The sequence below is a fragment of the Urocitellus parryii genome, chromosome 5 (assembly GCF_045843805.1).
Source record: "Urocitellus parryii isolate mUroPar1 chromosome 5, mUroPar1.hap1, whole genome shotgun sequence".
Lineage (NCBI taxonomy): Eukaryota > Metazoa > Chordata > Mammalia > Rodentia > Sciuridae > Urocitellus > Urocitellus parryii.
The window spans coordinates 10,071,987-10,088,417 of record NC_135535.1 but is presented as its reverse complement, the minus strand read 5'-3'; the positions used below and the strand labels follow the sequence as shown (position 1 = coordinate 10,088,417).

At 54.0% G+C, this 16,431-nt stretch overlaps 1 protein-coding gene across 10 annotated transcripts in view; it reads right to left on the bottom strand.

Annotated features, from left to right (window-relative positions):
• The window catches only part of Pla2g6 (phospholipase A2 group VI), a 47,605-nt gene that overhangs the window by 8,705 nt on the left and 22,469 nt on the right, over window positions 1-16,431 (bottom strand). For 9 of the 10 annotated variants that reach the window (XM_026411439.2, XM_026411440.2, XM_026411445.2 and 6 more), the window contains 8 exons: window positions 13,872-14,087; window positions 12,937-13,120; window positions 11,022-11,209; window positions 8,090-8,186; window positions 6,865-7,047; window positions 3,292-3,400; window positions 2,185-2,349; window positions 548-626 (listed from right to left, as the gene is read on the bottom strand). In XM_026411439.2, the coding sequence (XP_026267224.1) occupies window positions 548-626; window positions 2,185-2,349; window positions 3,292-3,400; window positions 6,865-7,047; window positions 8,090-8,186; window positions 11,022-11,209; window positions 12,937-13,120; window positions 13,872-14,087 (1,221 nt within the window). The remainder of the gene's footprint in view (window positions 1-547; window positions 627-2,184; window positions 2,350-3,291; window positions 3,401-6,864; window positions 7,048-8,089; window positions 8,187-11,021; window positions 11,210-12,936; window positions 13,121-13,871; window positions 14,088-16,431) is intronic. The other variant, XM_026411442.2, reaches the window with a different exon arrangement.

The window sequence follows — 16,431 nt, the reverse complement described above, 5'->3', positions numbered from 1 at the left end:
GGCCGCTAGGAGGAGGGGAAGGTCACCCCCAGAGAACAACCCGCCAACGTGTGCTAACAGAGGTGGGGAGTCCCGTGGGCTGGAAACCCACTGCCTGTCATGCGCCTAGACCTTCACTCTAGGCACCAGAGCCAGTCCCTCGGGGCAGGGCTGGTCCCTCTGCACCCTCACCCAGGCCTGCCTCCTGGGCCTAGGCACACAGCTCAGGAAGCCACCACCGTGCTGAGGGAGGGGACGAGGCAGTAGGTGGACACAGAGGGAAGCTGCTGCTGGGATCTCTCCAGAGGGGCCCCTGAGGCCCTCCCGCTCCTCAGACCACGGCAAGGTCAGGACCACACTGTGTTGGCCCTGGCACCCAGCTGTAGGACTATACTGTCCCCAGGATCCCGCACCACTGTTACTAAGGAGCCAATGTAGGCCCTGAGGACTCAGCCTCTGCCATGACTGCAGGAGCAGAAGAGCTGGCTCCCGGGGGCACAGGGGAGAGCCTGGGCTGCAGGGGCACCAGGAGAGCTTCACCACGGTCCCCCCGCCACACTGCACTTACGTCCGCTTCTCGTCCCTCAAGGAGCTCAGGATAAAAGCCGGCTTCCGGGCCCTGGAGATGTGCATGAGGTCCTGCAGTTCTGCGAGGCATAGGGCAGGATGCGCTGGGGCCAGCAGGTCCCTGACCCTGTGCCCCACAGATCCCCAGAGCCAATCTGGAGCTGTGCCCACCCACTGTGCTCCCGCCCACGTCTGAGCCCTGGCCCCAGAGCAGAGCTAAGCCAGGGGCCACAGGCCTGCCAGGGAGGTGCCCCACTGCTCTGGGAAGGCTCCCCACCCAGTCCAGCTGCTCCCAGATTCTCCTCAGTGTCTTCCTCCTGAAACCCCAAAGCACAAACTCCCAACGTGCCCTGTTTCTGCACGCGTCAGCTCATGCTGCTGACAGCCACCTTGAGGCATAAGGATCATGCCCAACCTAAGCCAGTGCAGGCCCCAAAGAGGCTCCAGGAGGCTCCATAACTCCCCAAGGTCATTCAGCCAAAGGGCTGTGGAGGACACTGCTTGGAGCTGAACTACATGAATGGAGACATCCCAGCAGCCTTTGGACTGCTCGTGTCCTGGTCCCCAGGCGCCTCCAGGCTCAGGTCCACCCATCCAGTCTTCCTCTGTGCCCAAGCCCCCACCTCATGTTCACCCTCCTAACAAGCAGGACAGCCCCCAGTGGCTCCACCCAGCAGGACCATGCGACTGTGACCCTAAAGGCCACTGCAGGGAGGCCACTGGCAGCAAGGCAGGCAAGCTGCACCCAGGCATGGAGCTAGAAGCAGCCAAGGAAGCAGAAGACTGGGCGGGAGGCGGAAGCAGACAGTCGGGGACGGGGCAGGGAGGGCGCTTGTCTGGGCTGAGAAGAGGAGACGGAACCAGAGCTACGGCCAGTGAGGGGCGTGGCGGGCTCCACGGCCTCGCCAGGCCCAGGCATTACCCATGTGCTGCCACAGCCCAGGCCCACTGTCCAGCCTGGCATGGGTGACTGACTGCCTGCAAGATGGAAAGATACAGGGGGGGTGACTGGAGCTCTCGGGCGACACGTTGGGGACAGAGGCAGCTGCAGCTGTGTCCCTCCAGAGCCCAGGCCTGGCCAGCGGATCCTCTGCTCACCATCAATCTAGGTCCCTGAATGGACTAGGCGACCGAAAGCCCGGAGCAGGGTCTGGTCTCGTTTAAGGCTATCTTTGAGGACACCTAGGGTGCACAGGGGCAAATGCTGGCTGCCTGGCCACACTCAAAAGCATGTAGGTCACTGAAGGGGCCAGCAGGTGGCAGACCAGGCCTCGCACTGGACAGGTTCAAACAATGATAGAGTTGAAGCAAGAAGGCCAGGGGTGTGCGCCTCTCTCAGCTCTCCCCACTCTCTGCGGGGACAAGGGAGGCCCTGAGAGTGCCCACTTCACGGGTGCCGTGAGCAATACCCAACCCAAGATCACGTCCATCCTATCGGGGGCGATGGACTGTGGGACCTCTGCCAGGGGCACCCCAGCTCTCTGGGGCCCTGGGTTGCCACCTGCTGTCATTAGCTAAACCTCGCCTCATCCTCCCCTGCTGCCTTCAACTTCCACCCTGGGGCCCTGCTTCTTTCCAGTCGGGACTCTGGTCCAAGGGCCTGGGCACTGTGGCAGAGGAGGGGAGGGCGTGGCCTACCTAGGTTGCTTAGGCTGATCGGCGGGGGCTGGGCTCTTTCCGGGGAGACGAGGGGGTGAGAGGAAGCCGTGGAACCCTGCTCTGTGGGGACCTCTTGGAGGAGTGAGATGCGGTAGTTGGCCCCTACGGTTCTCAGCAGAGTCAAGAGCGCCTTCCTGGTGGCATCTTGTCATGGTTTGGCAGAGGATAGAGATAGTGTCAACATGCAAACCAGAGGCCCCTCCTTCCACACATGGACCCCTGTCCCATCTACCAGGTGACCCGGATGTGGGTGGAGCCACCCTGACAGGGTGTGCCCCTCTGTCTGCCTTGTCCAAAGCAGTCTCCTGGGGCCAGGTAAGGCGCTGGGGCTGGCCATGGCACAAGGCAGGAGGAGGGCAGGGTTACCCTGCCTGATTATTCTGGGGAATCCCTTCTTTCCTCCCACTTCCAAGGGAGCAGGGCTCCCACCTCCACAATCAGCAGCTCTCAAAAATGCCACGTGGACGTTCCTTTCAGAGTCTGAAAGGGACAAACCAGCCAGCCAGCCCTCAGTGGACGGGGTGATGGAAAGGATGCCATGGGAAGCAGCACCCCCATCTGTGCACACCCCCCTCAGGTACACACCCACAGAACCCCACGGATCCCTAAAACCCTCCATCCTCCAGAGGGGGCCCCAGGCTCCTGTGAGGAGGACCTGCCTCTGGGAGCTCTGGAGCAGGGCTCAGCGGGCATGGCGCAGGGCCGGCACATGCACACTCGCGTCCACAGGGAGGTGCAGGCTCGTGCAGGCATGTGCACACTCGTGCTTGTGCACACTAGAGTGCAGCACATGCAGGAATCCCACGGCTGTTCTGCTGCCACCTGTCCTGTCCCCACCCCCACTGGCAGCCTGAAAACCCTGACATGGGCCAGGGTGCACAGAAGAGGACCCTTGCTCGGCCAGCCCTGGGTGGGCCTGCACCCACACTCAGGGCCACTGTCTTGAGGGAAGGAAGTTCCTGGAGTCCCACACGCTCAGGGCCACTCTCAGCAGGCAGCAGCAGGGCCTAGGGCTGGAACTTGCCTCTTCTCAGTCCCTGAACCCAAACCCAGCCGGATTCTGATCCCATGGGTCAGAACACTTACGTCTGCTGATCTTGGAGGCTATGAGAGCAGGAGTCTCCCCAAAGTCATTCGGGACATCCACCTCTGCCCCAAACACAATGAGGGCCTTGATCATCTCCACGTTGTCTTTCTGTTGGGGCAGAAATGCAACAGCTCAGGAAACAAAGAGAAAAGGACCCCTTCCTGCCAGCTCACTCGGGGGCCTCTCAGCATGGGAAGAACCTCACGCCCTCCTGACCCCTACCCCAGGGGTGTCGGCACTCCAACGTCTGCGCTGAAAATCAGTTCCTTACAAACGGGCTTCAAAGTATCCCCAGGGAAAGGCTTAAGAACTCACCCAGGCTCCTCCTCCAAGGAAGAAATGTACCTGCGACCCCAACCCAGAAGCCCTGGAGACACTGAAGAGCCAGCTGCTGGTGGCTTTCAGGAGCAACAGGAGAGGGTGACTGAGGAATGGGAAAGCCGTCCTCCCTACACAGTCCAGGGAAACAGCACAGCCTCCTGACAGCAGCCTCCAGGGGCAGCTTCGCTCCACAGTGTTGCATTAAACTGGTGGCTGGGAGGAGGGTGGCATGACCCAGCGGCAAAGGACAAACCAATGCCCTGGCTGCCTGCAAATTGAAGCAGTGTATCTACAGGATTCCCATTCCATTAGGGTTTATATGGGTGCAGGAAAATATGGGTTTTAATCACTAGTTGATGTATTTCTCTTGGGGTTTCCTTTTATGTGGCACTGGTTTGTCACTTATACTAGTGATAAAAACTTTGCCTTCCAAATAAATTTAAGTAATGTTTTAAAACAAGCAAGTTTGAAGAAGTGATCAAGTACATTGAAAAGGTGCTTGATGAAGCTGCCCCAAACAGATGGTATGCATCAGGAACACGTCGGCAGTCCTCGAAGTGAGACCTGCGGGTCCCATGAATGCAGAGACCCCTTCACAGGGTTTTCAAAGTTAAAGCTATTTTCAGAAAAAATACCAGGACGTCACCTGCCTTTGGCACTAACAGTGAAAAAACAGTGGATAAAATTGTTGGTGGCTCAGCACTAATCAAGAGAGGGTATCAAGCTAATAGCCGGCTCATATTTCTTCACTACTACACACTCAAAGTACCAAAGAAGTTTTTCAAAATAAATAAACTAGCTTCACTGAAGAATGCCCTTGAGGGCTGGGGTTGTGGCTCAGCAGCAGAGCACTCACGTAGCAAGTGTGAGGCCCTGGTTCGATCCTCAGCACCACATATAACTAAAAATAAAGGCATTGTGTCTACCTACAACTAAAAAAAAAAAAAAAAAATGAATGCCCGTGATAAAGCAGTAAGAATTACATGGCTGCTTCAGTTACCAGCCCAACTAGCTCCTTTTTTTATGGACATAATTTTTTTTTCTTTGTGGTGCCAGGGATCGAACCATGCAAAGCAAGCACTTTTATCAGCTGAGCTATAGCCCCAGCCCATGGACATGATTTTTATTGGAAAGAATGACTGACAGATAAACCAGGAGCGTTCAGCCTGAGACATTCATTTTCCTCAAAAAATGAATGCAGTCAGCCTGTTGCTTCAAGAAAACCAACTGGCAACATCTTTTTTTCCATAATAAAATTGAAGCTTCCAAGAAAAAATAAGAATTTCAGAAAACCTGAATGCATCATGATGGGCTGAACATCTTTCCCCAATTTAAAGACTTTTCTGATGAGGCAGGTGGCAAGATTCACAAATGTAGGTTTTTGACACAAGGCTGAGCATCCCCTAATCTGAAAGAATGAAATCCAAAATGCTCTAAGATCTGGAATTTGTACCTCAAAGTTTCATATTTCTGACAATTTCATATTTTCAGATTAGGTATACCCAAAGGGTAAAGTCTATGCAAATATTCCAAAATTTAAAAAAAATTGAAATCTGAAACACTTCTGGGCCTAAGGATTTCAGACAAGGGACGCTCAACCTATACTGTCCAACGAGACAGGTTAACATTTGGAAGCTACACAAACTCAGTGCACCAATATTTTCCAAGAATGACACAAAATCCTGCATGGGTTAAAAAAAAAAAAATCATGCAAAGTACAAGAGATACCAGTGGATATTTAAAAAAAGACTGAAAAGTTCATGGAGATGGTTTCAGATTGCCCATTACAACTGTGTCAGAAACTGTTACTCGTTGAATTTGGGTGTAATACTGAACAATACCTACAATTACCCGGAAGAGGTACAACTTCACATCTTTTCCAACTATATACCTGTGAGGCCAGACTTTCTTCATACTCTTCAACTAAACAGCATACTGTTTAGAGAATAGGTATAGTAGAAGACATGAGAACCCCTGTGTTTTCTGTGAAGGCGAGCATTAAAAAGATTCACAAAATGTATAATGATATCAACCTTTCACATTCATCAACTATTTTTTGTTTTGGAAAATAGAGTTGGTTCTCCATGAAAATGTCATTGATGTTATTTGGCATGTGCTTGGTTCATTACTGTTTTCTTTTTTGGGGTGCTAGGGACTGGGAATCTAACCCAGGGCCTTATGCACACTAGGCAAGTGCTTTACCCCACACTTCTGACCCATTTTTAAATGAATTAATATTTTGAAAATGTCTTAAACTTCTGAAGTAGCAAATATAGATAGAGGAAATTCATATAAATGAAAGTCTCCGGGATCATAAATATTTTTTAAAAGTATAAAGGGACCAAACAGGCCACAGCCTTCAAGAACTGCTTAACTAGATCACTCCAAGGGCCCAGTCAAGAGCTAAAAATGTCCAGTCTTATTTATAGTTTTAGTCTCTTAGGCAACAATGTCTCTGCCACAGTTCTGACCTTTGGTACAAAACAGGATATCTTTGAATTTGTCCTGACTCTACTTCTTTTGGAGTCCCAGGGGTCTTTCCTGTTCTGAGACTCCCTAGACAGATGAACTTTCATAAGGACCCCACGGCACGTGCGCGCACACACACCAACGTGTGCCTGTAACGCATCTTCCATTGTCCGCTCTCTGAGGAACAACATTCCTGCTGGAGTCTGAGGAGGCTCCGGGCTTTAGGGCAGGAATTACCCCCCACCCTCCTCCATCTGAATAAACCCCACCCACCCCCACCATGGCTACTGCTGTCCCAGGGCTTGCGGTCCCCCCAGGGAGACGAGGAATCCACAGGACAGTCTGAAGGGCGGCCGCCCCCTGCCAGGTACTTCCTGTATCCTGCAGACACTGCGCACAGAGCCACCTCCTGCCTGCCATTTAATCACTGTGACGACTCTCCTGGCTGGGCAATGACACCCCATTTTCCAGAGGCTGACAACGGATGAGACTTGCCCCAGACCACAGCTGCTGACAGCCGGGCGGGATTCTCCCTCATGCCACGTGAGTGCTGGGACACAGGAGGACAAGCTCCTGGAGAAAGAGGAAGGACACGTCATTTGGGGCTGAGGGAGGTCACGGAAGGCTTCCTGAGGGAGGAGGCAGGGTCCAAACTGAGCCTTGGAGGGAGAAAAAGACTGTGAGCAGCCGAGGGAAGGGGGGCCGAGGGCTGTGAGCCCCGCTCTGGGGTCTCCTGCAGGCCCACCGGGGCAGCCAGGCAGCGGGGCGCGGGGCAGGCTCACCGACATGGCCAGGTGCAGCGGGGTGTTGCCATTCTCGCCGCGGGCGCCTGCGTTGGCCCCGTAGGTGAGCAGCACCATGACGCAGTCGAAGCGGTTGCGCATCACTGCCACGTGCAGGGCCGTGTTCCCCGAGGCGCTGGTGCTGTCCACGTCGCAGCCCCGTTTGAGCAGCATCCGGGCCATCTGGGGGCGCAGGCCAGGAAGAGTCAGGGGGGAACTTGGGGAGCAGCCGTTGTCCACGGCAACTGGGCACTGTGCTCCCTCCCCGAGAGGCCCTCGGGAATTGAAGCCTCTGGAAAGCTCTAGCAACGCAAGAGTCCAGAGGCAGGTCCCGGTTACAGGGGTGGCCCTGGACCCTGGCTCCTACACCATCAGCACCCCAGGAACAAGGGACAAAGAGCAGATGTGCTGTTTCTAGGGCTTCCGGTCCCTTCCTGGAGCGAATCCCCATCCCTCCCTGCCAAGGCTCCTCTGGGCTCTGTTCCTGAGCTGTTGCCCTCCCTGGGGCCCTGCCAAGGCATCACCCCTCACTGGGCCTTGGCAGCCGCATCCTTGCTCCCTGCAGTCCTGAAGCAGAGGGGCCAAGGGGACGAACCTGGGCTTTGGCACCAGACACATTCTATTCTGTGGAGATGGGACTGCAAGTCCCTACTGCATAGGATGTGGTGACAGTAAGGAACCATACATGAAAGGGCCTGACTGGCGTGACACTCCGGGTACACAGAGGTCCCCAGAAGCTGGTACCTCCTCCTCCTGGCCTGGCAGGCCTAGAGCAGGCTGGGTCGTGGGCACACATGGACTATAAACGGCACTTCCTGGTGATGAGACCAGAGGCCCTGATCCCAGCTCAGCTTGTGCTGGAACACAGTTGGGATGCCCAGCCAGGCACTCAGGGCCAGCTGAGCAAGCACTGTGGCCACAGCACACCACCTCCTGTTTGCGAGGCACTTTACAATTCATGCAGAATGTTCTCAGGCACTACCATCCAACACCTGCAGACAGGCCAGAGGACCCTGCTTCATGGAAAAGAAACCAAGGCACAGAGGGGACGCTGCCCCCAGCCAGTGAGCAGCAGAGCAAAGACAGGACTTCACCTCTCCTTGGGCTTATCTCCCACGGGCTCACTGAGACCAGTCCCCAAGTGCCATCTTCAAGATCCTCTGGAGCCTCCTGTTTGCAGGTGCTGATGAACACGGGGCTCTGTCCTACCCTGGCCCCTGCTCACCTCAGCATTCTTGGCCCAGTGGAGGGGGCTGGCCCCATAGCGAGGGTCCTTGCTGTGGATCTGGTTGCTGTCCATGCTGATGATCATCTCAGCGCACCTGCGGGGAGAGAGGCCACGCAGAAGTGAGGAGAGGCAGGCAGCTGGGTGCTGGTGGCCGTGACTCGGGGCTGTGCCTACTGATGAGGGATAGTTTCCCCTGCATATAAAGTCGCAGTGAAGCCAACCCACCAGTCTTGGCAACGATTCCTTAGCACTCTAAAAACTCAGGACGCAAAGGCAAAAATACATCAATGCAACTATGTTAAAGGAAAAGCTGTAGTTCAGCAAAGGAAACAAGTAACAAAACATAAAGTAACACGTGGGGAGCGGAGCGGGGTTGCAAACCACATATCAAGTAAGAGGCTGAGACCCAAGTTTATTGAGAACTCTTGCAACTCAACAGCCAGAAAACAACCAATAAATTGTAATGGAATTTCCTTCCTTTTTTAGGCTAAAAAAAATAATAATTAATTTAAAAAATCCTAAACAATTGAATCACATATTTTAAATAGATGAATTTTATGGCATGCAAATCACATCTCGAAGCTGTTAAAAAAAAAAAAAAAAGAGGGGGCTGGGGCTGGGGCTCAGTGGCAGAGCGCTCACCTAGCACGTGCGAGGCCCTGGGTTCGATCCTCAGCACCACATAAAAATAAAATAAAGATGTTGTGTCCACCGAAAACTAAAAAATAAATATTAAAAAATTCTCTCTTTCTTTAAAAATAAAATAAAATAAAGGTATTGTGTCCAACTACAACTCAAAAAAAAAAGAGTCCAGCTCTAGGGACAGCCTGCCTGAGTTAAGCCCTTTGCACGAGCGCCTGGCCTTGGGCAAGCTACTTAACCTAAGACTTTGGTCCCTCATCTAGAAGATGGGATAAGATACAGCAGCTCACTGGGTTGCTTGGAAATGCACCCAGAGGTGGGGCAGCAGTGGCTGCCATTCGTACCTGTGACCACCATGGTGGTGGTGTTGGTGCCCCCAGAGTGGAACAAGAGCCTCCTCTCCCGACAGCCCTCATGCCAGGGCCAGGAGCCCAGCTCTGGGCTGTGCAGCTGAGCCCACTTCCTCCCCTGGGCTCTCGGGCCTCCGGCTCCAGGGGGCCTCTCGTGGCCAGGCACGAGCTCCACTCCCCCTGAGCCTTCCCTGAACCCCGCCGCCTGGACACCCTCCTGAGCTCGGAGGGTAACCCGCGTGCCCTCCATCTCTCCCCTCTCGCTACCTGGCCTCACGTTTCCCTTCCTCCAGGAGGGGACCTCAACACCTGAGTGCAGGCACACACCCAGCTCTGGTCAAGGTCACTGACAGACACAGCAAAGGGGCTGCTAGTCTGAGCCAGGACAGCAGCTCTCAGAACAACTAACACGCAGGACACACGCGCTTCTTAGAGAACATGGCCGGCTCCGTGTGGAAGCTGTCACCCTGCTGGGTTTAACACAGCACAAGACATTCCCTTGGTCTCTGTGCAAGGATCCTCCTGTGTGCTCAGAGGCCAGGCCCATACAGATGGCCCAGGGGGCAAAGGAGGTGGCTGAGGGGCAGAAGAGGGAAGCATGGGACAGTGACCAGACTCCTGCACAAAGAAGCCTGGGGTGGTTAGAGCCCAGCAAGAGCTAGGTATGTGTCAGCCCCCTGGGTACAGAAAAGCATCACCTGTCACTTGGTGTCCTTTCAGGTCACAACCCGCAACTAGGCCACCTGACCACTGGGGGTGTTGGTATTTTCTGTAACCATTTGGTCAAGTCTTTCTGACAAGTTCCAGTCCATTTTGGCTGTGCTAGGGAAAATCAAGAAAGCAGGGTTTAGGCTGGGTGCGGCGGGGCACGCCGGGAATCCCAGCAACTGGGGAAACTGAGGCAGGAAGATCACAAGTTTGAGCCCAGCCTCAGCAATTTAGCAAGACCCTGTCTCAAATTTTTAAAAAATTTAAAAAGAGGGATGTAGCTCAGTGATAAAGCACATCTGGGTTCAATTTCTAATATCAAAAAAAAAAAAAAGGAAGGAGGCAGGTTCATCCCAGCTGAGACAAGACCTCTCGAGGGACAATAGTGTCCCGTGGGGCCGAGGAAGTAGGTGAAGCCGCAGGGAAGGAAAGCCTCCTCGTCTGCACACACAGCCCTCCAGCAGGTGGCACTGCCAGGTTCTGGGTGACTTGGGGTCTCCTGTCCTGCAGCTGCTTGGTTCAGGGCTCATTTTGTTCATTTCTGCAAGGCCACAGGGTCAATGGGCCAAGAAGTCATTCACCCATTCATTCAACCTAGATGCCGTTCCTGCTAAATGCTACTTTGTGACATTTCACCTCTTTGATTCCACTCCCCACTCATACTGGTAGAAGAATTTTCCAGAGGCCGAGTTTCCCAAGTCTGGGAGAAGGGGACAGATAAGACAGTGTCTAGAGCTCCCAGGACATGGGCTCAGCACCTGCAGGCCAGCACTGCCACCAGCCAGGAGGGAGCAACGCATCTGGCCAGACAGGACCCTGGCCAAACTGGCCAAACATCCCTGGGCTTTGAGCCAGGCGCAGAAGCCACCAAGCACTGCAGCCAGGAAGGAGGAGACCCCTCCAAGTCTCAGCCTGCACCGAACTGCAGAAGGTGGAGCTGTGTGTAGAGCAGGGTGAGAAGGGAGGACCTCTGGAAAGACCGAGACTGCAGGACCTTCTCCATGTTCGCAGAGGGAGGTTCACGGTCAGAAATTAAGGTGTGTACAGAAAAATTCTGGAAGTTCCATTCCTTGCATAGGTGAGCTTGTGGACCAAGTTCACAGCCACCACCCTGTTGTTAGCCAGCCCCTGGGGTGTAGCTGATATGCATCTGATGAGGCTCGGGGACCTGGGCCTCTGCTCTGAGGTCTGTGGAGGATCCTGCTCCCTGGGGCGGGGGGTGGTCTTACCCCTTCTGGGAGAACTTCATGGCGGTGTGGATGGGGTAGCCCCCGGGCCCCACGATGTTGCACCGGGCGTTACACAGCAGCAGCACGCGCACCATCTCCTGCTTCCCCATCTGGCAGGCCAGGTGCAGCGGGGTCAGCCCTTGGTTGTTCACCTGGTTCAGGCCAGCAGAGGCGTTCTTCCCTAGGAGCTGACGGCAGGACATCAGGGACAGGCTGAAGCCCCCTGCATGCTCCCCCGACACCCACCGGGGCCACCTCTTTGGGGGACTGAAGGGGAAGGGATTTGATGCCCTGAGGATGCCACTAAGAAAATAAAGAGGACCGACAGGGAAAGGGGGCTGTGGGAAAAGCAGTGGCGCACCAGGTGGCCAGGGCGACCGGGGAGGGGCGGCCACTAGGCTCACAGCAAAGTCCTTCAATCAAGAAGCTTAGAAGGTGGTGGCATCTAGGGGCGGGCCCTGAGGTTCTAGGTAGAAGCCCTTCTTGCTTTCCATTTTTATTCTCCTGTTCAGCTTCAATGTTTTTTCTATGTGCAGATGTTATACTTTCAAGAAAAGGACAGTTGTTCCTTGATATCCACAGATTAGTTCCAGGACACATGTCCCCATTCCAAAGTCCCTGGATGTCTACATCCTTATATGAATGTTAACACACACCCTCCCACATCCTCTATTGCATTGTATTTATTTATTTATTTATTTTGAGGCTGCCCTTGAACTCTGATCCTCCTGCCTCGGCCTCCCAGGTAGTGAGGTTAGAGGTGTGCCACCGTGCCCGCCTCCTACGCACTTCAAATCATCTTGGATCACCTGCAGGACCGGAGGCAATGTAAACTCTATATGAACAATTCTCATACTATGTTGTTTAGGGAATAACCACAAGAAAAAAGTCTGTCCATGTTCAGTACAGAAGCAATGTTTTAAAAACATTTCGATTCTCAGTTTGAGGAGTCGGTGGATGTAAAATCCTCAGATATGGAGGCCACTGTCCTGGTACAGTTGAGGGGTTTGTTTCTCACTTTTGCTGCATGCTATCTCCTTGAGGTTAATTATGGCCACTGGACACCCATGTGACATCAGGATCACCTCATGGTGACCCTGGGCCTACAGGCCGGCTGGTGACACAACAGGGCTGACATCAAGGTTGGAGGCCAGGGCCACCTGCCTCTTGCTTTGTGGCCCTTAGTGGGGCCTGAACCTCAGTTTCTTTGGAGAGAGAAAGAAGGACAATGCCCCAGCCAGGGGCCTCCTGAGGGTGGACCAGAGCACAGCACTCAGGACCAGGCCAGCCCGTCAGCAGTTGATCAAGAATAGTGACCAGAGAGTGTGTTCCTGGCCTCGAGGCAGTGCCTGCAGCACACTCTCAGGGAACACTAAGCACAAGGTACAGTTCACAATTTCCAGAAGAATCCAATGCCAAGGCAGAGACAAGGACACACCCTTCAGAAGGGGCTGCTCTTTCTAGACAATTAAAACATTATGTGATATTCTCCTGTTTTCTTTCAACCTAATACAGTAGTTTTAAAATAACAATTAAAAAATAAAAAAACCTTCTAAGTAATTAAAAAATCCACACAAGCACCTCTGACACACACACCTACCAGAGCCAGAAGGAGTCTGGTTTGTTTTGTTTGAGTTCCTGGAGCCAGAGCCCCCAAGCAAGGTCTGACCTGGAGGCACCAGCCCAGAGGGCGGGCTCACAGAGGCAGGCTCACAGCGGTGCAACTGGCCGGAGCCGGATGTGGATGTGGTTTAGTTGGCTGGGTTGGGGGATTTTCCCAGGCTGTCACAGCAGAGGCCAACCTTGTCTCCTGACAAGTGTCACGTTGACACATGAGCCCAGGGCCCCTGAGAGAACTGCGGTAGGGTACGTGGAGGTGTGATCAGAACCATTACCCTGCCCGGCCCCTGCTCACCTGCAGCACCTGGGAGTTGTCACCCTGCACAGCATAATGGAAGGCAGTCTCTCCCTTGCTGTCGGTGACGTCCATCTGGGCGTGGCAGTACTGCACCAGCTCCACCAGGATCTCGCTGTCCCCCTTGCGGCAGGCCAGGTGCAGGGGGGTGCAGCCCTCCTCGTTCTCCGTGCTGTTGGCACAGCTGCAGGGAGGCAGGGGAGTGATCAAACTGGGGCCAAGAAGCCCAGGCACAGAAGGGGACGCGGGCTGGGGAGTCAGGACATGCTGGTGTCGGTGCTAGCAGTGCCACCCCGCTCAAGCCGGCCGGTTCAGACTCAGGGCTGAGTCGCCACTTATCGGGTTTCTGATGATCTGTATCAGGGTTTAGTTCACTTTCACATCTGAGTGAGAGGTGACCCAGGGACACACCAGCATGAAGTGGCAACGGGGTGACATGGAAAAGGGCACAGGACGCAGAAATCCTGCTAACCTTGACCAATGCACTTAACCTCTCTGGGCTTAAATGTCATGTACAGAACCTGCTGCACCTGCCCAGGAAACAGATCTGCTGTGACATCAGACACCTTGACGTCCAGGATCCTACATGTAAACACAGTGGGGCCTGAGCTGCAGGCCCAGGGGCTGAAGCAAGTGGTCCTGGGGGAGAACCAGAGGAGATGTGGCTACCTCTGGGCACTGGCCAGTTGTGCAAGAGCTGGCAGCATCCTCTCCATGGACCTCACTGCTGGCCCAATGGACACACCACAAAGGCATCCAGCTGCCTAAAAGGGCATCAGACCTTTGAAGGAGATACCAGGTGGGAGCCCCCACTCAGCCCTCTCCAGCTGAGGACTGGGTATGCTCTGTTGCTCCTGACCTGAGTTGGCTTTCCTGAGTCCTGACCCAGGGCCAGGCGGCTCCTTTTTAGTTCAAACCAACCCAGCCCCGCGCACCTGATGATGCGGCTGTGATGGAAGCACTCGCGGATCCCCAGCTCCACGGCCAAGTGCGCCACGGACCAGCTGGGGTGGTTGCGGATGAGGTCGGTCAGGTGCTGGAGGGCCTCGAGGTGCAGGACCTGCAGGGAGCTCTCGTAGAAGGGCGGCAGCTGCGACGAGAACTGCTGGAAGTGCACCAGCGCGTCGGCCTCCGACTCCAGCTGGAAGAGTCTGCGGTGACAGGACGGAGCCAGGCAGGCCCCTCAGCCCTGTGCAGTTGCAGCCATGGTGTCCCCATGCAGGCCACCAGAGCCAGCCTCATCCCCGCCCACAGCCGAAAGGAGCCTGGCTTGCACTTCTCAATGTGCAAAAACTTTCCCCCCTCTCCCCCCGCCCCCCCCCCGCACCGGCTTTTATATTTTATTTAACCAAAGCTCTGTCACAGCCCCTTTCTAATTTGATCATTACATCTCAGGCCTTAGTCTCCAATATCTGGCCCCTGGTACATGGTAAGAATTTAAAAATTTAACCTAAACATCCAGCAATAGAAGATCATATAAATTGGGATACATCTGTGGGATGGACACTAAGCAGTCAGTAAAATGAAATTAAAAGAACACAGAGGGCTGGGCTGGGGCTCAGCGGTAGAGCGCTTGCCTAGCGTGCATGAGGCGCCAGGTTCCATCCTCAGCACCATGAAAAATAAAATACAGATACTGTGTCCACCTAAAACTAAAACTAGATAGTTTTTTTTAAAAAAAGGACATGGAAATATTTATTTTGTAAAAAAGCAGAATAAAAATCATAAGTGTTACAATGTGACTACAACTGTGTAAAAAAAGACTAGAAGGGAATATGTCAAAATCTGCATGATATTATAGTAACTTAAATGTTCTTATTCATTTCTGTAGTTTCTAGATTTTCTATAGTGAGCATATGTTTTTATAATCAGAAAACAATTTTTTGTTATTTTTAAGAAACTGGGTTTGAATTCAAGTTCTGTTATTAAATTGTTGTGTGGCTTTGAGAAAAACCGTTCCCTCCCTGAGCCCCATTTGAAACAAGACTAATTGTACCTTCCCTCCTCCTCACAGGAAGCCGTGAGGACAGATGAGAAAGCAATGTGACCACACTAAAGCCATGATAATCCATGTCAGTGATGGCCACTTGAAATTCTTATTTCTTTTTTTCTTTTTTGGTTTGAGGGATTGAACCCAGGGTAACCACTGACTCACATCCCCAGCCTTTTTAAGTTTATTTTTTACTTAGAGACAGGGTCTCCCTGACTTACTTTGGACCTTGCTAAATTACTGAGGCTGGCTTTGAACTTGTGATCCTCCTGCTTCAGCCTCCCAAGCCACTGGGGTTACACCACCGAGCCCAGCAGCTACTTGAAATTCTGATCAGGGCTTTCAACATACCAGAAGGTTCTGCCTCACCCACACAAGCCCAGCAGCCAGCTGGGTCTAGTGGAGGCAGGGCCCAGTGCGGTCTCAACAGGGGGCAGGCCCTACACAGTGGGGTCATTTACAGCCACCTCCTGAGCCTGTGGCCTGTGCCAGACCCCGTTCTAAAGGGAGAGGAATGAAGAGACCCTGGGTGACGCCCTGCCCTCCCAGAGCCTGTGTTCTTAGAGATCAGCAAGAAGAGGAAGATTTTAAAAGCCCACGATGAGACAGACACTGGGCGGACTGTCGGGTAATAAGTGCTATGAGAACAACAACGGCACAAAGTGGGAAGGACAAGGAGGTCCCCCAACACACACACACACACACACACACACACACCACCCCTCGGCTAGTGGGTTCCATCTCACCAACTCACCAACCCAACCACAGGGAACGCAGCTGCTGGGCAGACGGAGCAGCTGGGAGTCGGTCACCAGGTCCGGCACCAGGGCTGCAGGAGTGGCCCCGACAGGAGCCTTCAGTGCAGTGGTGGGACTGCAGCCTGTTGGGAGTGGGCTTGAGGAGCGGGGAAGTGAGGAGCTATGGGTGGCAGGTGCAGATGACGTTCCCAGGAGGCTGCTGCCGAGGAGCACATGCAGAAGTGGAGCAATGGGTAAGGGCACAGGCCTTTGAATGACCAAGGGGACGGCAGGAAGGACCTCCCAGTCCACCATAGCAGATGATAAAGGAGACAGACGCCCACGGTGCACAGCCCAGGGGCAGGACGGGAGATCACAAGATGCTCGCTGCCTCTTAAGACCATGATGAGCTACCCGACTGGGAAGGGGTGGCGGAGGCCTGCCTGAGCCCAGCAATGACAGAAGCCAGCCCTGCCTGAGCCCAGAGTCAAGGGATGGATGCTGTTTGAGAGGACAGAATATAAACCGCGTGCTGACAGCCTCCTGGGACTCAGGGCAGGGGGCTGCGCCCAGGGGGCTGCCGGGGCACAGCCCGGGGCGCACCTCTCACTTTGGGTGGGATCCAGAAGGCTCACAGTCCAGGAAGGAGGCTGAGGCACACAGGGCCAGGTCCTCCCAGGAGCACAGCATGGCCTCAGACCACTTGGTTCCAAAAACTGGAGTGAGACTGACCGACTGAAACTGTCCCCAGGTAGCCAGGAGAAGCCA